This window comes from Passer domesticus, chromosome 1, assembly GCF_036417665.1.
Source record: "Passer domesticus isolate bPasDom1 chromosome 1, bPasDom1.hap1, whole genome shotgun sequence".
Taxonomy (NCBI): domain Eukaryota; kingdom Metazoa; phylum Chordata; class Aves; order Passeriformes; family Passeridae; genus Passer; species Passer domesticus.
The window spans coordinates 100,321,460-100,349,365 of NC_087474.1; the positions used below are offsets into that span (position 1 = coordinate 100,321,460).

At 38.6% G+C, this 27,906-nt stretch overlaps 1 protein-coding gene across 5 annotated transcripts; it reads right to left on the bottom strand.

Moving 5' to 3' along the window:
• Window positions 1-216: 216 nt before the first annotated feature.
• Window positions 217-27,906, bottom strand: LOC135306773 (uncharacterized). 5 transcript variants are annotated; one of them, XM_064431240.1, is made up of 16 exons: window positions 27,774-27,906; window positions 27,600-27,675; window positions 26,610-26,678; window positions 21,611-21,644; window positions 14,746-14,796; window positions 12,758-12,835; window positions 9,831-9,967; window positions 9,153-9,272; window positions 8,590-8,620; window positions 7,358-7,379; window positions 6,806-6,824; window positions 5,893-5,931; window positions 4,694-4,795; window positions 3,496-3,598; window positions 2,196-3,086; window positions 217-1,425 (listed from the first exon to the last, which is right to left on the bottom strand). In XM_064431240.1, exons 2-16 carry the CDS (start codon window positions 27,672-27,674, stop codon window positions 1,370-1,372), a joined length of 1,827 nt encoding a protein of 608 aa, XP_064287310.1. In that variant the 5' UTR covers window position 27,675; window positions 27,774-27,906; the 3' UTR covers window positions 217-1,369. The 5 variants fall into 5 exon arrangements, with proteins under 5 accessions (XP_064287310.1, XP_064287317.1, XP_064287318.1 ...); XM_064431247.1 differs by lacking the exon at window positions 27,774-27,906 and adding an exon at window positions 19,919-20,798 and having other exon boundaries at window positions 27,600-27,637; XM_064431248.1 differs by lacking the exons at window positions 21,611-21,644; window positions 27,774-27,906 and having other exon boundaries at window positions 27,600-27,669.

The window sequence follows — 27,906 nt, forward strand, 5'->3', positions numbered from 1 at the left end:
AAACAATTTTCCCTTTTAAGCAAGAAGGTTGACTAGGTAATACAGTGCATGGAAGTGTATGGCACAACTATGAGCTGTGTGATGTTACAAACCACTCCAACATTTCAGTAAGTATGAGCAGTGAACAGGAATGAAACAGTGAACAGGAACAAAAAAGGAAAGTGGATCTTTTCAGATACAGAAACAAAATAATGACAGAAGGAAAACTTTAGGGAATTGAGTTTAGATGCTCAATAATAAATTGAGTTTTTATTAAAATTTACATAACAAGATCCAAAATGTTTTATGACAGCTCATGAAGACTAACCCTGCTTCAGCACAAGTATTTAATGCACAGAGACACGGTTCCAGCATGGGTGACAAGAAAAATGATAGTCCACAATGCAGCAGTGAAAAGGAAAACAGACACTCAGGAGTAAACTGTCTCACTTTACTTCTTTTCTTCAGCTCCATGTAAGCTGGTTTTAATTACATAGAGCAGATATCTAAAGCCAGGCATTCATGAGCATGTGGCTCTGATACACTGCATGAACTGGTAAGTACTCTCAGTTAGTACAACAATTTTATTTTTTCCTGTTATTTTATCTGATTGTGTTATGGGTTCTACTATTTCTTAATATGCTTTTGCCAATAGAAAGAATCAAAAATTTTTATTTTAGCATGGGTCCATTCACCAAATGAGTTTTTAGGATAATTCATAATTATTTCATTTCGAACAACATGATTTAAAAATTTGCATATATTTCACACCATTTCTTACTCTGCAAATTGAAACTGATATGCCCCGTTACATACCAGTCCTCTAGCACAGATTACGTTTTCCTCATATAGCATCACATTAAGATAGAGAATATCTTTGCTGTAACATTCTCCTTTCTTTCTCTAAACAGAAATGTAGTATATCAATTTCTAAAATATCCTAATTATAAAACCTCAAATTAATGAAACTGGCCTTACATTTGTGTGAAGGAAAGTAAACCTGTATTTTCAATTAATATTCTTCCTAAGTAGGTAGCATTAAAGTAAACCTTTCTTTCTTTTCTGAATTGAGAAAGGTATTAAAAGGATTGTTAACTTTTTGCTGACAGAGTAATTTTAACATATTTTCAAAAAATAACAAAAGATCTTTTTTCTGAAATATACTAAGATATAACAAATACATTACAAAAAGCCTAAACAAAATAGTATGTTTACCCATTATGTGCAAGTTCATGTTCCAGCTATATTTCACATGTCAAAAACTTAAACCCTCCCTCCCTTTACCTCTCCAAGCCAGCCAAACAAAGAGTTAAATGCAGTCTCTTTCCTGAAAGCCAAGGGATGGAGATTCTCAAATCTCTTCTTCTGTTTCCAAGTCAGCTGCTGCTCCTTAATCCTTCTCTCTAGCTTCTATTAGCACATTGACGAATGTCTGAATATTTATTTCTGGAGAGGGGCAATAAAGACATTTAGAGTTACTTCTGTCTCATAACATTTCCATAATACAACATAGGGAATATGAAAATGAAAGTTTTACTGTTAAGTAGTTACCTAATTAATTACCTAATTCTAGTACCAGAGGCATAGTTTGCATTTGTCCAAACTCATGCCCAATGACAGCTATGCAGTAGCATATCCCCACTTCTCTTTAAGTCCCTCTCATAATCTATTTCCAAAGGAGAAACTGTCATTTTGAATAGTATATCACTATTCTTGACATTAATGACTATTTCTACAGCAACTGGAAAAAAGAAATTCACACGAACCAGCTCTTTGATAACGTTTCTCTTGTTATCCAAATGGGTTTTGGTTCGTTTGGATTATCTACTATAATCCAGGCTTGGTTCTGCAAGCATTCCAGTATTTTTTTCTTTATGCCAATACATTCCCCTCCCATCATTGCAAATCTACCAGTACAACTCATGATACAAACTGCCAGTTAGAAAGATGACCTAGGACAAACCTTTCAATCAGGAAATTTTTGCACTATCAAAACCTTCTCCCACTCACTAGAGTGCTCCATCTAGTTCCCAAGAGGCACAGTGTCCTCAGAGAAGCAACAATGCCTTTCTTCAGCTGATACAGATGTGAGCAAAATGAGCTTGACTCCCCTGAACAGCTCATCCTATCTCTGCCACCCGCAATCTCCTGCCTACGTTACAGCAACCGCGCTGACGTAACTCACTGCACACGATCAAAACTAATCACCAGCTTACTTTGAAGCGCTGGATGATACGGAGCCAGCTGTTTGAGCATCCTGGTCATTGTGGGGACATCCTTTCCTAGCAGTCTGTTCACAGTGTTGGGAGCAAGACCAACATCAACTCCATTAAACATCTCTTCTGAGCTTCTGAACTGCTGGTGATCCTGGTATGAACCACTGCCAGAAAATGAGTCCTGTTGTGAACTCCAGTCTCTCTGATAGCCTGATTTCTGATACCTGAATCCTTGACACCTAGATTCCTGCTTCCAGCTAGAGTCCTCATTCCACCTATAGTGCTCATTCCACCTAGTGTCCTGGTGCCACCTGGAGCCATCTCTTCCTGAAACAACAGAATTTGCAGAAGATGTACAAGTATTTGTGGACTCATAGTTCTTGTAAGAGGAATAGTTTTGTGAGACATAGTTTGTAAAGTATCTTCCAGATGAAGTATATGAGGCAGAAGAATTGGGATAGGATAATTCTTGGTCACTTATATGCCTTGCTTTGGTACACACTTGTTGATTCCTCCATTTTGTATTTTCTCTGCCAAATGAGAGTCTGTTATCACAGAGCTCACTTCCTTGCACATCACTGGATATGTATTCTGCTGAGTACTCCTTCACTGGGCTGGTCTGGTATGGAGAGGGCACAGCAGCCAAATCTGTGCAGGGCATGGAGTTTCTGAGCTGTCTCAGCCATTCGCTGACACCACTGGCAGGAGTGTCAGGCTCAGCAGCAGGAGAGTCCCCGAGCAGAGACATACTTGCAAAGTTGTCAGATGTCAGATGACAGGAGGATGATCCATCACCTGCTTGGTAACTGTTTGAGTGAGCAGGAACAAAAGAAGCACCTTCAGAACACTCTTCATACTGGGACAAAAAACCCTGATTCCAGTCAGAACTTCCTAAAAAATAAAGGGCACTTATTAAAATACCAGCTGCAAACACAACTACTTTGAGATTTTATGATGTGTACTTCTGTTCTTTTCCCATTTCCTGCCTTTATGTCTTACCTGACTTTGGCATCTTTTCACCCAAAAATTCAAATAGTAAGTAGATCAGGAAGGGTTACTGCTTGAATTTCCATAACCTTAACTGCTATATCACTGTTCAGTGAGACAGGAATGTTTTCAGACAGTAAAGTCATTAAAGCTCCAGAAAATTATATCCTGAACTGATTCAGACAACACAGACTGTACTGGTACTTAGCTGGTACACCAGCTAAGCACTATGGCTGGCTATAAAAGTAAATTTTCACAATCTGTGCAGGCTCCAGAGTAAACAAACTAGTAGAAAAAAAAAAATCTAAATTACCTTTGTATTCTACATCTGGCCCATAGTGTTCTGGGATGCTTTTCCCTTCTGGAAATTCATCTTGCGGTACTGACATCAGGCCTAAACTGTTGGTGTAATTACCCTAGGTAAAGCAAAAGGTCAGAATGTCTGTTTGCAAATGCAAGAATATAAGAACTACAAATTCTAAAAAGCAACAAATTTCCCATAGAAAGTTTGCAAAGTACAATTTTAAGTGATAGCAAAATCCATATGAGGTGTGTGTTGTTACAACATTATAACACTATTTTCCAGTGTTATTTGGAAGAGGTATGTTCCTGGAGAACAGAAGAAGGTCTCTGGTAAAGACAATGTCTCCTTTTTCAAATTTATTGCCTCGTCTCTCTTATCATCACCTGGCAAAAATACAAAACTGCTGCATATGCAAATCCTGCCTCCATCTGGGTAATGCAGAATGGAAGGCCCAGCTGAGAGATTAAGCAACAGAAACAATATTTAACTTGTGTTGGTATCAGCATTTGCACAGAGACAGTTACTGCAGCTCACTTGACGTGGAATATACAATTGAGAAAACAGTCTGAAACAGCTTTCAGAAAAAAAAAAAAAACAAAACCTGAATTTTGTGAACCAGTAGCTGCCAGAGTGATGAATCATTTTTTCACAGATTCTGGTCCTTCTTCAGACTGCTTTTTCCACAGGTAGTCAACCTCTTTGCAAAGGAGCTATGGAGGTTTGTAAAGACCAGCAGATAGTCAAGAACATCTTGCCTACCTTAATCTTAATAGATAAACTCTCAAGTGAGAGCAAAGCCACAAGTTATGAGAAAGACAGACCTACCCACTGGCCCACAAAAGAAAAAAGTGGCATATTTGGGTGGCACTTAAAGCCTCATTGATCTTAGAAAAAAAGCTAACAAGCAAGGGACCACCACAAAAATTATGACAACCTGTCAACATTAAGCAAAATGGTGCCCAGAACAGAACACACACACAAAAAAAAGCCAAAACAGATACATGATGATAGAATACTACGAGAAATGTGCTATGTAATTAATATATTTGTTACTAGAAATTGTAAAAAAAGAAAATTGAAGTACATGTAACTGGAGTTTTCAACCATGCCTGAACTGTTACAGGTTGGCAGGGTGTTAACACAGTGAGTTTAATCACTCCTTTCCTCCCAATGGTAAAACAATTCTGGACAAGATTAAGTTACTTACTGCTGCTTTCTTTTCACAAAAAGCCTTCAAAGCCTCCATGAGTTCCTGTGTAATGCGAACAACAAGTGTTGCTTCTGAGTCTGAGGTGATGTGAAAAGTCTCCTGTCAAAAAACACGGTTAGAATTCATCATTAGGATGCCAAAAGGTCAAAGACACAAACAGATCAAAGTTATACTTTGATTTTTGTATAACCAAATTTATACTATTGGTTAACATATGGCATATATGATAAATGTAAACAAAAATATCAAAAAATGAAATTGGGAGCATAATTATGGCCTGATAAAAGGTAAAACATAAACTTGGACTTCTGCCGCTCCTGTACTGTCAAGTCCATAAACATTTTGCTGCAGACAGAGAAGAGCACAAGTCCTAAATTTATATTATCTGTGTAGAAAATGGAATAAAAAATAAGCTTCAGGCTGATTACTAAGTAAATAAATTTATAAGTGTTTACAGTAATTTAAAAGAATATAGGCAGTCTTTTGTAAGGAATAGCTGTGATTCCTGTACATAGAAGCCAATTAACTACCAAGTGTTTTTGTAGTTTACTGATTACCCCTTAGAATTGCTTTTTCTCTCTCTTCCTGAAGTCACAATGAACCACAGTGTGGAAGACATGAAGCACACATTTCAAAACATTCTACTTCTGATTTTGGTATATAAACACAATTCAAACTCAAATGGAACTTTCCAATTGCCTTAGGTACTTCCACAGAGTAAAAGTCGGGTATTTTCATAAACCCAAAAAACAAAATGAGGCTTACTATGCCACTGTCAACAGCAACAGAACTGATAAAACTTCCCCAATCACTCCAAGACCAGCAGCTCTGCTCTCTCTGCAGCCAGACCAGACTGGCTCCTCTTGCTCAGCATTATCAACAATCCCATTAGAGATGGGCAGCCAGCAGCCCTTGAGCACCATCAGTGCTGCTAATTAACACTGCTGGTCAGGGTGGCTCCTCAGCAAAGGGGAGAGCCATCCACAGAAGAGGCTGAGAGTTCACATTTAATCCAGCCAATTGTTTTGAGCTAAGCTACAGCTGTACGAACTTTTGAGGGCAGAGTCCACTAAAACAGAAATTGATGTTGCAGTCAAATCAGTTTGATCAGTAATCAGAGGCTCCTTCAAACAATATTCACTTCATTGTACTGGTGAAACATCAAAACTCTCATCACAGTTATTCTACATACATACCAAGAACTCCAGAGCTTTTTGTTTCCGAACAGGATCATTCTGTGGAATTGTAGAATAGGGAAAAAAATTTAAAAGACTGAATTTTACAGCAGTTGTTGCATCATCTTGTACAAAACAAGACATTTTAATATTTTATCCAACAACAAAAGTCAACACAAAGAAAAGACAAAATTTTAGGTCAGAGCCATAAACACGTAACCTTAGATCTTCAGTATCAGCTTGGTAGCAGCTATACAAACACAACTGCTTTACTTCCAATACCAGGAAGAACACATTTCACATCTAAGCCACACATCGACAGGAGCTATTTTTCCCAGCCTTTCCTCACTCAGGAGCAAAATCATGTTAAAAAAGTCAAGTGCTCAGCTGCATTTAGCATAGTACCTGACCAGCCAGAGGCCCCCACAACCAACTCTGCCACTAAGATAAAAACAAGGCACTTCTCAGTGTTTGTCTCCAGAGCTAATCAGGGCAGATACTTCAGTGATCATTTTGAATTTCACCTTTGAGTTAGACAAAAGGATTGTAAATCTTTAGATATATCCTAAGATTTAAACCAAACTTTCAGTATAGAATAGTCTTGATGTGAAGTGGGACAAAACAGGGAATTGGAGACTGCAGCACAGGCCAGGAGCCCTGGCCTGGAGACACTGGCTCTGAGACTCAATGGCTCTGAACAGGATTCATGAAAGCTGAGATGAATGTACTGTATTCTCTTCTCCTCTGCTGTGATGAACACAAAACTCTGACTCATTAGGTCAATTGCTTCTGCAACAATATTAATAAAATACTAAATGAAGCCAAAGAATAAGCATTTTCCAGAAAAAAATAAAAACAAGCATAAAGAAACTGGTACAAAATGAGACACTTGTGGGTATGTGAACACTTGTGTGGAGTTATTGACTCTACATACCTCATGCTTATCTTCCCACCTTAAAAGAAAAAAAAATACAGTATTAAGATGCATTCTAAAAATTACAAAAACATTGAGTTTACTCAAAATATTTCAGTTTCCAAATTTTTATCACTTCCCAATACTAGATATCTTTCTCTAAGAAATAATAGTGTTTTTAATATGCTGTAAAGGTCCTTATTCTGACTGACTCTCAAAGAGATCAGTAGTGCAGATGAACATCTTTACAAATCAGCTAAAGGACATGACTAAAATAATGGTGAGTTGGGTTTTTTCTTCCTATATAAACAGCTTTTTATAAAACTTACTCAGCCAATGATACCCCACATAGAATGGAAGCAGCTTGAAATTTCACTTGGAATTACTTTTTGAGTGCAGTATTTCAAAAGCCATAGCTGCTACTTCCTCACAGACAAAAAGGAACAATTTACAGAAGAGAATTAAGTACAGTGGAAAGACAATATAAAATATTTTCCCATGTCATGATGTTTGCTACAGAAAAATAGATTTTAAAAATCTCTTTTGATTCTCCTGTGCAGGTAGTACTCTCACCTTGTTTTCTTCTTCAATGCAGCTAGAAGATGAGAAAAAGAATTATTAGCAACATCATAAGGCTTGCACTGTATTTCTGCAACAAAAGCATTACACCAACAGAACAGTTACTGGCTGTGAAGTGGCTGCTGTTTCTGTAAAGGGCAGGATTCAGCAGCAAATGGCACACACACCCATCTTAGAAACCAGCAGGCATCCTTGCTGAAAAGTCTGCGGGAGACCTGTGCCCTAAAGGCTTTTCAGGTGTCCCTACAGCACTGTGTTCAGGCAGCTGGACCCCACACAAGAAGGCAGTATGGAATAAACTGAGGGGTTTTTTTCAGAGTTTCATATCCTGTAGGACTGGGTGGGATCACTTTTTTTGATGTTCCAGATTGATATTTAACCATGTCTTCCACTTTTACAGAAGTCTGCTGACTTGACTGATGTCAGTTTACTCTGAACTGAGAATTACCCAGCTAATTATTGGGTCACACTCCCTCTTCTTCACAAGAGACACAAAGATCAAAGATTTCTGCCACATTCAAAAGTACAAGCCACAGAAGCCACCAATGACCAATAAAAAGGAGAAAAAAGAAAAAAGCACTGCTGTGGTAGGCTCCTACAGCAGGATTCACACTGACAAATTCTGTTGATCTAAGCAACCTTCGCCCACTTTAATCAAACCCACCTTCCTTCTGATATTAACACTAGGGTCACAAGGCAGCAAGGAGGTATTCCTCCAGATTGGCATCATTAAGGATCTATAGCACACCTACAGTAACAAGAGATGTAACTCAGCCATGCTGTATGAGGGAAGATGCTGGGTTTATGTTTGTGGGTTTGGTTTCCATCGTTTCCACTTTCACCAGGGATTCAGCACGTAAGTCTCCTGATGATGGAAAGGAGGGGGAGGAGACTTCATCAGTTTATTCAGAGAAAGCCACCAAGTACCAAGTACTTTTCCATACTTTTCCATCAACTGTCCTTGATGAGCAAATTGCCGCAGTTATCTATCATAAATACTTCCAGAACCAAGAAGTTAAAAAAATATAAGGAAGACTGGAAGTCTGGCAATTTCCTTCTTTCACCACTTCAAAATCACAAAAATCAGAAAAATCTCTGAAAACATCTTGTATTATTACAAGTTGAATGTTTTACATCAGTCAAACCCTTTGTTCAACTAGTAAGTCAAATTAGGCCAAATATCAATTATATCAAATCTACTGTATTCAAGAAATTCACAGACTTACATGAGGTAGCTGGTCTTATGTAACCTTCCCTCTAAAAAACAGAAGTTTCATATTAAACTTTCTGACTAAAATTTCATAACAACAGTCTCTACTGCAACTGCCATTAGGAAAGGAACAAGTACTTTTATTTATGCCAACATAATTAAATTGAATTAAATTCCTCACACACATAAAGACTCCTGTAAATATAAATGAAATTTGAGAAAAAAATTGCTTACATTTGAGAAAATGTTAAGTTGCAAAAATTAAAAATTACTGACATTTAAGTAATAAAATTTCTGAATCACTGCAATCAGACTGAACAATTTGCAATTTAAAACATCTAAAACCTTAAAAATATTAATTGTCTTTTTTCAGAATAATTTCAATACTACTGCTCTTTTCCCTGGATCTTTCAGGGCAACCTAAAGATAAACCTTAGTTTAACTCACTACTACACCTCCTAGAAACACACAGAAAATTTAACAGGCTTTGCCAGCACTGCTTTTAAAATTTACTCTATTAAACATAAATGCACTGATAAAAGACACATTGAGAGATACTTTACATTTATTTCCAATTACCTTATACATTTTTAATCCTTCACTCTTCTCTAGCTCTCCTGCTATCCGTCTGAAAAACGAGACTTTGCATTCTTTTGCATCTGTTGGTCTTCTCCTCATTTTATCTGGAAATTCTTTAGACTGTAAACAAAACCAGCTTGAAAAGGTTAATATCAAAATTTATCATAATATTAAAAAATTTACACATTTCACCTTCTGGACAAGTTTCCAAAATACTGGTAAACATTGATTTGAATATGAGGAACTAATTTCTTCTCTGCAACATATCTAATTAAATTTTAGAGTTACTAAAGTAGTCTTCAAAATGAAAAATAGATACCATGCAAAGCTTGCTGCCAGAAGGGAACACCCTCTGTACCAAATCCAGCAATGCTATGGACATGCTGGGGAATAAAAAAGAATCCCATTGTTTTTGGAACCTGATCCTGGAAAGCAATCTAAACACTTAGGAACAGACTTTGGAGCTGAATCAGGCAGGCAGCCCTGGGCTGCACTGCCTCAAGAGCCCACAGCATCAGAGCTCTTCATGTTGGCCTGACCCAGAGAGTCAACTATACAAGTACTGGCAATTTATCACATGGGGGTTTAAACTTCAAATGATCTAATTATTTAGGAAAAAAAAAATAAAAGGGGAGTATCCTAAAGAAATTTTTATCAAAATGCATCGAAATTACTCACAATGTATTCTCTTCTGTGTTTATATCCACTAAGATGCTCTATCATAGGTGCCACCTCTGAATTACACCCACACAGCCTGCACTCATAACGTGGCTCTCTTTTCCCTTCAAATCTGACTTCGACCACATGCTCTAAACCTGTAAAAGCAAGAGTTACAAATATCTCTATTTTACTACAGACTACTGAAACAAATGTATTCTTTTCAATGCTGCTTATCAAATTCAAAATTAATATATGAAATTACTCCATTTTCAGAATTTGACACTCCTTCAGGATCACTTCAACACTTCTTTGGACTTATCACCCAATCAGCTAAATTTATCTCTTTCCAATATCTTATTCTGAAAGGAAATATGCCATCTATGGCAGATTTCAAAGCCCACCAAAATATTTCATGCATCTTTACTCCTGTCAGGGATATTTTTTCAAGAAACTGAGAAAGAGAATGAGAATAGGAAATGCCCTACAAACATCTAGATTTTAAAAATGCATTTAAAATACTTAGTCAAACATAATTTGGACCGTATCTGAGTAAAAGCAGATGTAGAAAAGACATTAATCACTTCACAAAACTGAATCTTTCATAATCTGAAAATGTTCCATAAACTTTTAAGAACCACAAGAATGGAAATGGAAATATTCTTCATTTTTCCTAGAAATTACTGAGACAATCACTTTAAAGTATTCAGAAACCTTCAAGTTTGAGGCTTCTTACCTAGCATGTAAAGTTTTATTCTGAAAAGCTTGAACATAATACATTTAAAAGCAGTTTAAAACAAATAGGAAAACCCTGCAGCTGTTCCCTTATGTCATAATTTCCAGTACTCTGTATTTGTGATGGGTTGATCCCAGCCAGCAGCCAAGAACCACATAGCTGCTTGCTCACTCACATCCACACCCCTCAGCAGGGTGGGGAGAACACAGGAAGAACAAAAGCAACAAAACTCATGGACTTAAAGACAGTTTAATAAGTTAAGGAAAAAGGGGTAAAAAAAAACCCAAAACCAACCAACAAGCAAAAACCCATCACTCACTTCCCCACAGGCAGACCAATACCCACCCACACTCTCTGAACAGCCACCTTGGAAGTTAAACCCTCCTTCCTCCCTTTTTTTCTTTCTTTACCTCAACTGTGATTACTGAGCATACATTACGTGGTACGGAATATCCTTTGTGCCAGTTTGGGCCAACTTCCCTGGATGTGCCACATCCCAGCCTCTTGCCCACCCCCAGCTTATTCAAGGGGTGAGGGCCCAGAGTAACAAAAGAGTCTTGATGCAGGTGCACTGCTCAGCAACAGGAAAAACCACTGGGATGTCATCAAAACTGCTTCAGTCACAAATCCAAAACATACAGGCTGCTATGAACAAATTCAACCCCATTTCAGACCTGATACAGTATTATACTGCTAAATCTTAACTCTGAAAATAAATTACCACCAAATGAACTAAAAGTGCTCTTGCAACTGAAGTGTTTTCTATTACAAATGCTTATAAGTAAAGTATTCACTTCAAAAAGCCTGGCAATTTATTAGGTAGAGTAACTACAAGACAATGCACTAAACAGACAAATTTTCTGCTAATACTAGGAAATTTGCTACTTAGGCCTTCATCAGAGAACCTATTTCTCTAGGCCACCATGATACACTTGGAACACTAAGGCCACTGAGAAGCAGCCTTGCTACTCTCCTAAGGGTTTCTAACCTAGCAGTTAGAAAGAAAAAAATTAAAACTCATCTCACTATTTCCAGTACAGCCAAGGACAGAGAGGAAAAATATCTCACTAAGTAGAAACATCCCACTGTATATCCCAGCAAGTGGAAAGCCACAAAGAACCACAACTGATGACAAGTCCAGTTGGAGGCCAGAAGGCAGCAGTGCACCCCAGGGGTCAGTAGCAGGTCCAGTCCTGTTCAAAACCTTCATTAATGATTCAGATGATGCAGAGCATAACCCCAGCAAGGCTGATGGTGACACATAACTGGGAGGGATGCAGATACACCAGAGGGTTGTGCTGCCATCCAGAGGGACTCTGAGTGGCTGGAGCTGGGCTGACAGGAAGCTCCGGTTGATCAACAAGGGGAAGTGCCAGCTTGCATCCAGAGAAGAACAAGCACCAGGGCATGCTGGGGGCTGGCTAGCCAGGAAGGACATTGGCAGGAAAAGACCTAGTGGACACCAAGCTGAAGATGAGCCAGCAAAGGCTGATGGTATCCTGGGCTGCACAAGGAGGAGTGCTGACAGCAGGCTCCACTCAGCACCAGTAGGGCCATTCCTGGAGTGCTGGGTCAAGTTCTGGACTGCACAGTACAAGAGACATGGGCATAGAAGGGCCATGAAAATGACAACGGTACTAGAGCATCTCTGCTACGAGAAAAGGCTGAGAAAGCTGGAACTGTTTACCCTGAAGAGGAGAAGGCTCAGAGGGGATCTCATCACTGTGTATAAATACCTGAGGTGAGGGTGCAAACAGGGAGCTGTTTCCAGTGCCAGGACAAGAGGCAATGGCACAACTGAACATCAGGAAACACATTCTGACTGTGCAGGTGACTGAGCACTGGAACAGATTTCCCTAAAAGAATGTAGGTTTTCATCCAGGAGATTTTCAAAAGCCATCTAGACGTGGTCCCAGACAACCTCCTCTGGGATTTGAGCAGGGGTTAAAACAGGGCCCTTTCAACCTCAACCATTCTGTGATCTGGAAAAAGTGTCTTTACTTAGATGGCTGCTTCAGGAACAAGTTAACAGTTAAGGAGGCCTTTATAATACCCAGTGCAATAAAGTAAATTTAAAATGGTAAGAGATAGGTAAATTATTAAATACATTTAAAGAAAATGAAACAATAACTAAAATCCCACCTTTTTTCCAAAAGAAAGCCATTTAGTAACAAATTCAAAGGCATACAATTTATAAAACAAAAAACCATACCAATTAGAGGCTCTTCTCTTCTGGGATCATTCATAAAATCCTTCAGACAGGTCATGTACCCTGTGAATGATCTCTTCACTGAAGTAAAAAATACACATAAAGAGACATTACACGTTATATAATTTACACATAATATCTATAATTTAAAGGAATTTCTAATGGGACATTAATGGTGACAAAATTCATTTGCAATCTGAAAAGCATTAGGAAAACAGGCAAGACCTCAGTCCCCCATATAAAAAGTCCAACACTTTCTCTTCCATAACAATTTTATACACAAGGATTTAATGTTTCTAAGAAAATAACCAAATAAGCAAAACAAGACTTCTAACACAATTCAGTTTACTGAAGAAAGATACCAAGTTCACATGCATAGCATGTCCCAGACTGTGCCAGTTCTCATTATAAAAAAGAAAAGCCATCAACCTCCTCCTCCCCTCAAAAGCCTAACACTCATATAGGATTCTGGGACTGCTTGTTTGGAGGCTGATGTTCAAGAATTATACTGCCTTAAGGCTAACAAAGATCACAATCTTCACTAATACAGCAAATACCTTTTGAGCTCTGGGCAGCCCAAAGGCTGCACAGACACAGTCAGTATATTCCTGAGTCCGAACTAGCAGTGTTTCAATCAGGGCTCTATCTTGCTCCTCACGGAGTTTTAATAGCCTGGTTATTGCTCTGCCTAAAACACTTCTAAAGCATTCCTGCTCAGCTTAGAACACCAGCAGAGTACAGCTAAATCTACCTGCAAAACAATCTCAAAGAGACATTAAGTGTATTCAAATGTTGGACATTATAAAAGACCATGACTAAGTGTTAAAAAACATATTTTCCATCTGAAAAAAAAAAAGTGCAGAACTAGAATTCATCTACCTAATTACATATAACAGACCAATGAACTACATAAGAGTAATTAACACTGCTAGTTTCTTCAAATCAGAGCAAACAAGTAGAACTACCATAAGCATGAAACTGTTACCGTATTCTTTCCCACTAAGATGTCAGGTTATGGCTAAAAAAACCACAACTTCACAAGAAGAGGGAATTCCACATCCATTCTTAAATATTCATGTCATTAGAAATATACCTGTGCTGCTATCAAGTCAAACTCCAGAATTGAACACAAAGAAAAACTTCATTGAGTTGCACCATTTAGATGAAAAACCTCTTGCAATTTAACAGTGCTACAAAAAACCTCGTGGGACACCTCCTGCCACAGCAACAATATGGCCCACTTTCATCAGAAGTTCACAGTATTCTGAAAATCTTTCTATGTTTTGGCTGGGGTTTTTTTCACCTGAGGCAAATGCAGCAGTAGCATGTGACAGAGTCAGCACATAACAAGCTGGTGCCACATAATTCATCTCCACAGACAGACTTTTAACACTTAAATGCATGCATTTGTGAGCCTGTGCAGCAGCTCAGTGTGAGCTGGTTATTCCCAAGCTGACAGACAAAGGCACGTGATCTTTTGGACTTCATATGGAAAGATGCACACAGAAAAAAGTTACAGGTCTGGTCAAGGTAATGGCCATTTTCTTCTTGTTTCCTAACACACAACTAAATACTCTTGTCTTAGTATCATCTTAATAGCAAGCAACCCATGCTGTTCTTGGTTTATAAGCTTTTGGTTTGTCATACTTTCACTGTACTCTGAGCACGCTGCAAGTCTTTTTACTGAAAACTTCACCAACTAAAAAAATACTAGCTAGATTCACTATGATATTGTCATGTAATCAAGAAGACAGAAACTATGTCTCAAGTTTAAAAGTCTTTCTGTAAAAATACTTGTAACTTCATATTCTCCTAAGATTTTTCTCACATAAATTAACCAGTGCGCAGAAGAAAAGCAATGGTCCAAATGCCTGGCAGCTTGCATTGCTTATTTCCAGACCATAATCAGAACATCTGCTTTAGTCACCACTGAAATAAAACCACTGATTTCAAAGCTGCATCTGAAAAAGGCATCATTTATATTCAGCTACCTCGTCTGAGCACTCGGTACTTCATCGGAACTTGGATTAGAGCTGAAGAACCTAGGATAAGAGTTTGACAGTTAGATTACTTCTTCTCATTTGCTTTTAGTAAGTACTTAGTAGATTATTGACACATTACAGAATTGAACAATTATCTTCACTTTGCAGTTTAATATAGGCTCAGTATTCCATATTGACAGTTTTCTTTTTTAACTTCATTGCTCTAAGTCTCCCATTCCACTCCCCTTCTCCAACAACACAAAATACCAAACACACAAATGGCACAGAAACCAGAATACTCAATGCTTATTTGATTTTTAAGTGCTTTTCAAATTGGATACTTATTTTAATTATTTTAACTATTCAGTATCATTCTCAACAATCAACCTGTGTTCCAGGTATCCAACAAAAGCTTCTGGTCTAAATAGTCAGAGCCTAAACACAGTCCCAGACACACAGTCCCAGTCATTAAACTACATCCTCTTTTACACAGGGGTCTGTATCTATTCCTAACCACTCAGTGTTCAAAGTCAATGCAAAGGTGTGCACCTACACTCCTGCTGGAATTTCTCCCTTGCCCCTCTCTCCCTCAAATCCACAGACACACACAAACCACTGTGCTTTAATGACATTGTCAGTGTTTTGTAAGTCACAACAATCAAGATTAAAATAAGGTGATACATTAATACTCATTTCATGGAAAAAGTGAAAGTTACATTATTAATTTTTTTTTGCACACATAACTCCTAATTTTGAAGTAAAAAACTTTTCTATAGTCATGGCAAATACAACACGTTGCATTCATATTTTTTTTCTTTCTGCATAAAACAGGGAATTAGGAGATAGTACCAAAGCTGTAAATCAAATAAAATCAAGGTTACAAACATTTTGCAAACAACTCTCCAGGATTAACATAAGGGAAGGGATATGGGAAAGCATATCTCCCTTGATTCCTTAAAATAAATTATGCATATTTTTTAGTTAAAAGCTTCAGAGTATCTGGTAGCAAGAAGATCTCCAGGCATTTTGTAAGTACAACAATTACTTAATGTCAGAATTGTTCAGTTAGTGTCTGAAGCTCAAGTTAAGATTCCGGGTCCAACATGTGCAGACAACTTGGCCAAATGCTATATGATACAAACAGGCTTATGAGAAAAAGTGCTTTATTTAGTTTACTTCCAGGAACAAAGTGAATTTACAGAGAATTGAACTAGAAGCAGTTCTCAGCACATTCTGCCTTAACATGGTTAGAGTTTATAAATATGGTCAAACTAAAAATCAAGTTGTAGCTGCTTCTATCACCAAAGGTAGCAGATTGGGGGACTGCATTTTTTTTAATTACAAAAAAGAAAAAGCATTAAGTAAAGATCATTGCTGCCTACAGATGTTTAACAAAGCAGTTTTGATCTTGAAGACTCTCCCATTCAGCAACAGCAGTTTTCCAGGCTAACATTCAATTCACACTTACTAGCCACATGGCTTTGTAATGTTATCAATAATATATTTCTTAAGCATCTCAAAATCAAACCAAAATAGTACTTTCTCTAAAGCATACCAGACTGATCAATGAGCTGAAAATCAGCTGATTTCCAGGCTCAAAGGGAAACAATCGACAAAGCAGCCTCATGGTGTCCAGTAAGCAGCAGAATCCCCCAAAAGAGCAAATTCCAGGGCCCGCAAGGCCCAAGGATACATTCCCAACCAGGTTATTGATGCTGGCATTCATAAAACACCCTCAGAAAATTCACAGGCAACAGTAATTTAGGGGATACAAGTGATGCCACAGCTTCAGCTGAGCAGGACCTTGGGAATACTGAGATACTGCACAGCAGAATATCTTATGCCCCATTATCTGGGACTTGCAAGGATGATTACTGTCACCCCTGCTCAGTCCAAGGGGGATGTAGAGAAAGCAGAGGGGGCCCAGCAAAATGGCTACCACAACAAACATCCAGTGCAAATAATTTATGAGAACTAGTTTGGGAGCTGGATTATTTTGACTGGTGGAGAATTAAGAGGAGACACAATAGCATGGATACCTGAACAGCAGCTACAAAATGCCAGCCCTGTGGGAACATGGCAAAAGCATTAAAAAGTACCAGCCAGGAAGAGTTAATTCAGGTGCAAAGATTAGATATTAAGATAAAATTCCTCTTTGAACAGAGGAACAAGTGCAGACTGATTAAACACAGGCAGAAGACTCTGCCTGTGAAGATTCAAGGATTCAGCAAGTAAGCGATGATCCAGCACTGGCTGTAGTCTTGCTTCAACCAGAAAATTAGGAAATCACCTAATCATTCTCAGGAAATTTCTTACACCTGATGATTTTATTCAGTAAGAACTATTTTCCAAATACTAGCTATGTACATGAACAAACAAAAAAGCCCTCCCCAAAAAACCCTTTCCTTTCAATATTCAATTACAGAGTGCTGAACACATAAAAGGTGGAGAACAAAGAAACATATGTTTATGTATTTGTAATGCACACACATTCCTAATGACTGCCAGAAATGTAACAGCCATGCTTCAAAACAAAAGGGCAGTTTCAGACACTGTCAATTCAGTTACTCAGCAGCAACAAGGATGTCCAAGCTCAGCACCAGATTCCCTTCTGAGAACAAAGGGGAAGACGCCAGATTCCACCATGTAGAGGAACTCCCCAAGAGAAAAGCAGTAAGGGTGTTGAAATAGTATTCCACCTTATACTTCTATTATTATGGCTTCTGAAACATTTTCTCTTCTACTCTGCAAGTCAGAATAGAACTTCCAGGCTTTTCCTTTGAAGACTCAACAGTAGATATACGTCCAAAAAACACATCCTTATCCAAGTCTAACAGACACGGAGCATGGAGGGACATGTTAAAACATATCAATTTCTTAACATATTAAGCTGAAATGCTGATCAGGATACTGGTAAGTTTATCATTGGTGAACACAAGGCTGAATCCACCACATTTGTGCCTTCACTGGAGGAAGAACTTGTCTTCAGTGCTGTTTCGTAACTGCAGCTTATCTTCAGACTGGATTCCTCTCCTCAACTCCATGTTTTACAGAACAACCTTAATGAAGCTTTTTTGCTCATGGTGCAATTTACAGGTCTAAAGTTGAAGGGTATAGATGCAGACTAGTAGATCCAGCAGCTAAAAACATACAACATCCCTTATTACACTTCTCGTTTGTATTGCTGCAAGAGCAGGAAAAGCTACCTCTAAATCATACTGTAATGTGTGAAAAATCCATAGGCTGTACAACAAAATTCATTAATCCACTCCCCTGTGTCATATGCATTTCACCAACAAAGCCAGGCAGCCTATAAAGGGCTTTAACAGGGCTTACACTCTGCATTATGTCTCTTGCCTGAGCTAATAGTAGCAAACCACTGCATTTTGCTACTGCCCAGTAAATGTTTGCCTATGTGTATATTGGCATTGCCCCATCATTTAGTGCCTCTTGCTCAAAGCAAAAAGCTTTCAAATTTTTTCTATTTTGGCCAATAGACCCCAAGAGGGAAAAAAAAATGTTCATTCCTTATCCCCGAATACATGGGCAACTGCCTTAAAAAGAGCTGAAAGAAGTATTCCATCTGTCCAATTACATCACCGTACAAAGGAAGCACATGACTGAAATTCATGTACTCAGGTGTGTGCTTTGACTTAACACTCTTGGTAAAGTCTCAGAACTTCAGCATCTTCTATTTCCACATCTTCCATTATGTTGCTTTCCTATGAACTGCTGAAGAGGGAAAAAAAACCCCAAACCAAAACAACCCAAGATGCCCAATTCTGTCATTACCACAAAAACAGCTTGTGGATTGTTTTTTCATATGGAAGCTCACAGGGTAATGTGATGAAGAAAGTCACCTTTCTTACAGGAAGTGGAACTCCTCCAAAAACAAACATCCGGAATCAGATGCATTTCCTCACTTAATTGACTTGGAGTCAACATAGTTGTGAAGTCACACAGGTTACATACACTCAACCACTTCTGGATTATCAAGTAACTTTTGGTGGGTTCAGAAAGGACACATGGCATATCCCATTTGGAAACACTCAGAACCCAAATACTTTGTCTTTTTAAATTTTGGGTTACAAATAGCAGGTGTTCGGTTTACAAGGGAGGTGTTCTCCCTACTGACAAAAGAACTTTCTTTAGTTCTGCAGCAAGGAAGAAAATGGAAGTATTGGTGTAAAACATTATAAATGTGTCAAGCCTCATCCTCTGAAGTACCTTCTCCTTTTTAGACAGTGCACATTTCAGATATTTGTCAGGTATCATCCCAAATTATTTCCAAGAAAACTCATCCTTCACTTTGACAACTTTTTTTTCCTGGCTCTTTGAACTCCAGCTCTGTGAACATGCTGTCACATTTCAATCTCACTGGAATATTTCATAGCATGAACATTAGAACAAGATTGCAGATCCAGCAACAACAAAAGCATCTCATTAATTTATATACTGAAATTAAATTAGATTCATAGTTTACATAGTGCACCTAATTTTAAAAAATCCATACTTTCCATGCTCATTCACAAAACTTTACTACTAAATTTAATAATTTTTGTTCATGCATACCTCATAGGTCTACAAACAGAAAAAAACCCCAAACAGCTATTTAAAATGAAAAAGGCTAGAAAAATTCATAATTATTCTTTCATATCAGTGACAGAGCACAAGGAATTTACTGGATCTGCTGGACCTTGAAGGAGGATTATTTATATAATTGGTAATGTGTCCATGGGAGAGTTCAAGAAGTTCTACATACATATTGACTACATAATTCTGCATTGTAGTTCCCAACATCTCTGAGAAGTTACTTAAGAAAAAAGCTTTTCTACTTGAAAAAAAAAAAAAACCTAAAGTAGCACAACTGAAACATACAAATAAATTTCATCAGACCAAATTTCAACCTCTTTGAACAAATAAACCCTACCAGTGGCTTGCAAATTGACCTTCCACATCTTGACCTTCAGTGAAGCAGAATGCGAATGCAATAGACAGAGTACAATAAAGGAGACATCAACAGTATTAATAATAGTTTTTTATTAGACATAAGTTTCTGATCACTTCAAAATGATTTCTGAGGCAGACAACTTTCTGGATAAAAGCATATCTTGCAATGCTTCTGACATGTGGTACCCCATGATGTTGAGACTCCTCCAGAAGTCACAGCTAACTTGCTTACCAAAGCTTCTAAATTCTCCACTTTATTAATTAGGCATTTTGACTTCTTGTTCTGCAGGACACCTCCCAGTTGAAAGATTCCAAGTCATGACATTTCCAAAGATCCAGTACTTGTAGCATGCACACATTCTTAACCCAAGGATTAATTCTTAATTCTCCATGGAACATGGAGACTGTAGTACATACAGCACTGTTACCTAAAGCCACAGGTCTTTGCAACAGGCTCCTGCACTGCACCATCTTTTCACAGTCTTGCTGCCACAACTTCTGTCCTCTTATTCAAGTCACAATTTCTGCCACATGCATCCCATACATTATTCCTCCAAAATCAGATTTCATGATCTTGAAGAAAGAACCTCATCACTTAATGAGTATTATTTTTAATGATAATTTCTGATGAAAGTCAAAGAAATCTGTATAAAGTGTCTTGCACTAAAAGCCCTTGACCAGAGCCACACAAATCTGTTCTTGTTGCTGAGGTGTAAATACAATTTTGTAGTGCTTGAATCCATTGGACTTTGAGAAGACTTGAAAGTTTTCACAACTCCTCAAATTCTGTCAGAGAGCTTTGTTACCATACAGCAGTCACAGGAGCCGAGGCAAAATCCCGTAACTGCTCTCATTCTTGAACAACATGTCTTGCACTAAACAAAACCCCGAGAGCAGCTAATGAAGCTCAGTCTCTTAGGAAAGGGCCTCTGACCAGTATTGTCCCAGATCTTTCCTGTGTGTTGATTCTTCAGGGTCCAGTAAGTGGTGAGCTCAGCCTGCAGCACTTCCCTCCATACAGGACTGACACCGTCACTCTTCCCTGTGCAGACGTGTATCTTCAGGCACCTCTGATCAACTTGGTTCAAAAAGGCTGAGAGGTTCAAAAGACACTGGGGAACAGATGATAAAGGTGGAATGTAAGCCTTGTTTCTTGAGAGAACAGGCTAAGAAGTAGAAGGCTTGTTTCTTGTATGACTGACTATAACCATTTTGGTTTTTTAATAATATCATTGATTTTTATCAGTACTCCCACATCTACTTATACCTCTGCTTCCTGTATGTCCTCATAAGTAGCTTCACAACAAGATTTTCATTTCCACTGTGAGCTAGGTATACACCACATTTCCAACCTTTTGCCACAACTCTTACTTTCATTGACAGTCTGGATTTACATTCTCAGTTTCTGGGGGAAAAGACACCCCAACAACTGAATTCACCTTGACTACATCTTTTCTCCTCCAAGTCCTCTACAATAAAGAGAGGAAGAACATTCCTGTGATGCAGCCAAGCAGCTTCAGCAGTGGTAGAGCTGCATCTGCAACAGTGCTGTGCTAGCCTGCTGATTTAGCTTCTTAGCACTCTGCCTGAAGCTCAGCAGTGAGTGCATCAAGCTGGCAGACAAGTGGGAGACAGTTTAGCCCGAGAAGGTGAGAAAGTAAAACACTGACTATACATCCCTCCACTGGACAGATATATTAATATGTGAAAAGGCATAAGTAAGGTTTCATACTGTAAACCAATTCTTTGCTCAGCAGTTCACTAGACAAATCTCAGAAGAATGGTCAGCATATAAAGAGAAACACAGTTAGAGACATATGAATTAGCAAATGCAAATACCTGAACTATTAGAAAAGCAACAAAACAGTACATCCACAAGCAATAGCTATCCTAGGAGGCTGGAAGAAAAAAGTATTATACTTACAATAGACATTCCTGCGTCTCAGGGCTTTCTCTTGCTTTAATTATGAAGATGCAAGTCATCCCAAAATAGAATAAGAGAAATAAATTAATGTGCTGCATCATTCGAAGGAAAAACCCCGCACTTCCAGAGACGCTTTTGCAGATTAATTGCATTACAGGCCAAAGTTTCCATTGTCAAACAGGAAAAATTAGAGCCTTTATGACTGTCTGCAAAAGCTAGAAGTACTGACAAAACTGTACTTACAGTTAACACAAGGTTACTTTCAAGAAAGCCCTGTTATTTAGTGAAGTTTTAAGGGACAATTATGGCTTGAAACACATCTGAAGGATGCCAGGAAAACCTAAAGTATGATTACAGCTCATAAGCTCTCAAAGTGTAGTTCCAACCACAACAACAACCACATAAAAAAAAAAAAAAGAAATCTTACCCCAAAAGGAAAAACTAACTAAAAGCAGCCCCCCCCCCCACACCATTTTGAGTGGATTTGGTTAAACCTTAAGGCTAGCCAAATCTCAGGAAAGATCATTCATATCATGAAGAACAGGAAAAGTATCTTTCACTGGCTGAATCCAGAACAGATGATTGCTTTTTGGCAGAATCTAAAGAAAAGAGGAACTTAAATTTCCAGTTAATAGCTAAAGCAATCCTGACTCATTTTGACAATTTTCTGGCAAGTAAAGATAAATTTGTCATTTACAAGAATGGAACAATAAGTGTGATCATTCTACCACTACAGCAGCTGTCTGTCCAGAGCAGTCCATGGAGTTAGGAGCTGTATTTTCAATATTCAGTGGCATGGAAGAGATGCTGGACATGGGTGTGGCAATTCAACAGGAAGCAAGACTGATACAATAGTTAATTGTCTGAGAAGCTGAGTAGCTGTAATTTTGTGGCATTTATAAAATAAGGAAGTTACCTAAGTCTTGGCATTGCCACAGGCAGTGGATGGTGTTGTATAAATTCAGCAGGATTTCATAAGCTTAGAAATACAGACACAGTGTTCCTCACAGTGATGCTGTTCCAAGTGCTTTTGTTACTTATTCTCCAGTTTTACAACAAACAGCTGCTAATATCAAGTTTTTCAGACAAGCACAGAAAACATTAGCAACTGTGAGCTGCTGCTCAAAGAGAATTTCCTCCTGACTATTTTCAGACAATCACCTTTGACTGCACCTGCTTTACTGCTTTTGTTAATATCAGAAATGCAGTTTCACAACTGAAGCCAAAGGGTCCATTTTACTTGTGATCCCTGCTACTAGATCAGGAATTAAGATTCTCACACATTAGGTAAGAAACTTATTCTCTGTTCTGGTTCAGGGATTGCAACAGCTGTTTTTGAGCTAAGGCTGTGAAAAGTTAGAGTAACTTTTGGCAAAGTGTCTAACTTTGAGAAGCCAAAACTCAAAAACTACTGGTTTTAAGGGTTCAGACCGTCCATGCACATCTGTACGAGCTACTGCAGAAAGTAGTTGAAGTTCACAGGTTATTTAACAGAACAGTTTCAAGTACATAGTTAAGTATTACAAGAATATAACTTATTTTTTCTTAAACATATACAATCTTGAAATATATCAGTTAGATACATTTCTAACTGATATATCAGATATATTAACTCATTTCCATGCATACAAGAATATGCATGGAAATTCAACTTAATTCTTCAAGCTCACAATAAGCAAATCAAGTTTTGGGGTTTTGTTTGTCTTCTGTTTGGTTTTTCCCCTCAAAAGGAAATCTCCACAATTAAAGTTTCTCTGGATCACAAAGATATGCTGCAGAACACAACAGCATGCTTTCTGGGACCAAATACAAACAATGCAACAGCAAGGTAAATGTCCTGAAACTAGCTATGTTAGCATTCCTAGTATCAACACAAATATGTATGACTGGAATGTTTAAACAGCAATGGTTGATTTTACTACCACAAAAAGGACAGAAAAGTTGACTGCACATCAGGTATTTCAACCACAGGTTGAAATTGCACAGCAATCAAAGGCAAGAGGTAGAAGAAATGAGAACACTGAAATGGTGAAGACAAAGGCTAACAGCTCACTTCACAGATTTTAACATTCCTTGTTTCTAAAGAGCCTGTAGAGTCTTGAATACAGATTTTGCTCCTTTTGGGACATGACAGGCATTTCTACCTAACTTCGAGAGCAAGGAAACTTGAATCTCTGATAGAACCAGAATAATCTTCATCTGTGTTCTAAACACAGTTCACAAAATAAACAATGCTCTTCACTGATGCCACACCTGCAAAGGGTTGATCAAAACACATCAAAAAAAAAGATGTTCCACTCTAGGATTTCCCTAGCAAACTGAGCTATAACACTAAAGCATACTTACAAAACCAGAATAAACTATATCACATACCACCATATTCTAGGTATATACACTGCAGGTGTATTTTATTTGGAGACCCTTGTCCCAAAAAACCTAGATTTTTCCTCAGCTGTGGAAAAAAAACAAAAAGGCCAAACCAACCCATTTTTCATGCATGATATCCCCCACTACTCTCACAGGCTTGATTAAATTAAAAACATTAGTAAACTTTTATATAAATGTTATTTCCTGAACATTTTACTATAATGGCTAAAACTAAAATTCAACTGTTTTTCAAAGTACCCAATACCAGCCAAGTTCAATTTTCAGAGCCATGAATTATACACACATGTATGAATATCTTGGCTAATTCACTTTCTACAACTCGCCATCCCACTAATACCTGTTGTGCAATGAAGCCACAAAACCCCATCATTATGCTACTATACAGAGGTGACACAGCACTCAATGCACAAGATACACACAGCCTTGTACTGTGATCATCCCAGCCACACAATCCTTTGGCCTTCAGCACCTCTCTGACAAGGGTCTGGCCTTATGAACTAACAGCACTAGAAAAAATAAAGAGATAAAACAAAGGTATGCAGAAACAACCTAAATGAATCTCTTATGTACCTATTCAAAATCCAGAACAACCAAACTCCCCAGATGGAAAAAAAGAAAAAAAAGAGATAAGATAGCCATGTACATTGAAGGTCAACTGAAGTATTCCCAAAAATCTGTCAGACAGCCAAGCTTTACTGCAGCTATTCAAAATAACACATTCAACAGCTATAGGAAACACAGGCCAATTTCAGACATGTACCACCTGTTTACATTTTTTTCTTAATGACTGTCCCTCTGCTGAAAGGCTTTTTCTTGCATTTTGGAACACTTTCCAAAGTGCAAAGCAGCAAACAAGCAGAGTATCTTTCACAAAGCCACTTTAAAAACAAATGTGCAACTGATATAAAAAAGGCAATCTGACTGAAGTCATAACAAATGATTGGTCAGGCTAGTACTGTGCTTTAGGAAAATAATTACTACCTTCTCTTCATTTTGTTGTGCTGTCAGGACATCCTTTGGTATTATTTTGAACAAAAACTCCTCCAATAGGAACAAACTAAGAGCTATTCACTATCTACACCCACCGTGCATTAAAAAGAAACAGTCTCAGGACTTTTATAGTTATTCCAAACCTAGTGGTACAAAACCCTTAATCTATGAGTTCTCATTTTTCTCCACCAAAGCACACAACAGATTTCATAATTTAAAGAAAGAAATTGGAGTTAACTGAAAAGAATGATGATGTGAGCTTGGAGAGTTACTCCTACAGCAATGCAGCTGGGTGACTGACCACGACTCCATACCCAACAAAAATCCAGTTTTCAATCTGTCCTACTCTTGTGTCAGTGAGGTCTTTGAGCTGAGAGAGAACAAGAAACTGGGAGATTGAGCCCAGCATACATCCAAGTGTGAAACAGAAGGAAAAGTACATGCAGATTTTCTAAGAAAATAAATGCTGTGTTTCCTACTTTTGAAGGGAAAACCGGCAATAATTAGATTGCTAAGAAGGTTAGCTAAGGAAAAAAAAAAAAAAAAAAAAACAACCACAAAAGCAAAGGAATTCTTTGCATCAGCAGGAACATTTGGTAGGACACGAAAAATACAACTGTACATTTCTACTCAATCAATGGAGAACAAGAAGACTCAATCCTGTGGAGAAAAAAAAGGGGCTGGAGAAAGCAGAACCACTGACTCAAATAAGAACCAATGCTATTAAAGTGATCAGCAAACAGGTAACAGAATACCATTAATCTGTCTCAATAGCAAAGAGATGGGGAGATGCCCCTCATTCCCCAAAAAAAAAATAAGAGAGCACACCAACAAACACCAACAAACAAGGCAGTTTTGCTGTTAGTTGCTAACATTCCAGGAACAATAAAGTGTCATTGCATTAAGAAAACATCAGAGCAGGCTCTTCAGTGCCACAACAACACAATCTGATGGCAGCAAAGGAATACAGACAACTGAGATAGCCTCACCTTTACAGACTGAGAATGTGGTGGAATTTTAACCATCAGCCAATCAACAGCCAAAGGTTTGGTCACTCAGCATTTGTAAAAGCCTCGTCTCTAAACACACCCTCACAGAACGGTGCCTAATTATTTAAAGCCTGTGACTGTTTTGTGCTTAAACCAGGGAGCTGCTATTACGACACTTCAAAGCAACAGAAGTGCCAGACTTGATAGTTACCCTATGTAACTCCTTCAGGAAATCTGAACTGGTGTTACTATCAAAGTAAAGAGTAAGCTCATTTTATTCAAAGTATAGGTGAGTTATGTAGACTTGGAAGACAGAACAGTATTTCACCAACTACATCCGAAAACAAAAAATTGAATTCTTTCACCACTTGTGGCCCTCGTGTCATTAATTTCACAATTAGCACACATTTACCTTTAGGTATGGCTGATGTTTCAGGTTACATGCTGCACAAAGCAGAGTTGTGAGATTCCCACCTCATCTTTTTCTTGGAATATTTCAAGCAAATTACTGTTACAAATCCACCAATAAATTAGATAAGCACTTGAAGCCGTGTGAAATCAGGTACTGAACTTGCAAGACTCCTGGATTTATGATTAAATCTGCATGTACATTTAATATAGAAAAAGTTTACCTTCCTATGCTTTGCACCACGGTAGTGTGACTGAAGACTGAGAGCACACATACAGTAAATTTTACAAACCTGAAAGAGAAACATTGAAAGCACATCTTCAGTTATGCTACGAATAGTCTGCCATTGGTGAATTATAAATATGAAATACATCCGTTCCTACAGTGTAATCCTGAAATTCTCAAGGTCTTATTTGGCTCAAACAGTACAGTTTGCATGAATTTTAGGAGAGCAGCTTACCACTAAAATAGTATGTAAACCTGTTCAAACAATACCTAAACAGACGTTTATATAAATAAATCAGGTGGTAAGAAGTTTTTACAAGTCTCCCCCTTCTCTGTCACCAGCACTTTCTGAATTCTTAGTTTTCTAAAGTTCTCCAAGCTGGAAAGCCAGCAAAAAGGGGATGGTCGTGCAGTGACTAGAAAGGAACAGAGGCAAAATTACGCCCTAGAACAGCTGCAGCTCCGTTCATTGTTCATTCACAGCTACGTTAAAGGGATCCCAAAAACAATGGAGGAAGACACATGCATTTCATTAAGATCCACAGACGCGCATACACCATTGCAATAATTAACAGAAGACAATAGAGACATACAAATATTTCTTACCATCTTTAGCTTTGAAGAAAGCTAAAGATGGTGAGAAATATGCGTGCTAGCACGGTCTGTTTCCTTTCCGTACTGTCGCAGAACTTGAGAGAGCCAGAAAAACCATCCAGCGCTACAAAAGCACTACAGCCCTGGCGACCTGAGCGCGTTCCGACCCCGAGCCGCGGCTTCCAGAGACAAGCGAGCCCTTGCGGCCGCCCAGCAAAGCCTGGCAAGGCTGCGAGTGAGAACCATTCCCTGGCGGCTCCAGGCCGGCCCGGATGCCCCGAAGGCAGCTCTCGCAGGCAGCGGCCGCGTTTACCCGCACAGCCCCCCCGGCTCCCGGCGCTCCCACACCTCCAGAGCCCGCCCGGGCTCAAACCCCACCGAGGACGCCACTCACATCGCAGTAGAAGAGTTTTTTCTCCGGCTCCGCTTTGCCGTCTTCTGCCTGAACTTCCTCAGGCTCCGCGCTCATCCTGCACGGCCGGGGGGAAAAATATAAAAAAATAAAATAATAAAATAAAACCAACTCTTGTTCACACGGTGTTTAACAGCGAGCAGGCGGGGCCCACACCTCGGGCGGCAGGGCTGGGTTACTATCTGGCTATTTAAGCGCTATTGTTTTATTCCGCGGATCAATGCTCCTCTCCCACCGCGGCGCTGCCCCGAACCATCCGGGAGCTCGCGCCCACCGCGCCCCCCACAGC

What these genes read in the sequence shown, in the direction of transcription:
- LOC135306773 (XM_064431240.1), bottom strand. Translation starts at nt 27,674, where the DNA reads ATGAGCGCGGAGCCTGAGGAAGTTCAGGCAGAAGACGGCAAAGCGGAG. An exon ending in AACACAGAAGAGAATACATT is followed by an intron (nt 9,273 to 9,830) that starts GTGAGTAATTTC and finishes TTTTGTTTACAG; the next exon opens with TCTAAAGAATTTCCAGATAA. An exon ending in AAGGATTAAAAATGTATAAG is followed by an intron (nt 8,621 to 9,152) that starts GTAATTGGAAAT and finishes TCTGTTTTTTAG; the next exon opens with AGGGAAGGTTACATAAGACC.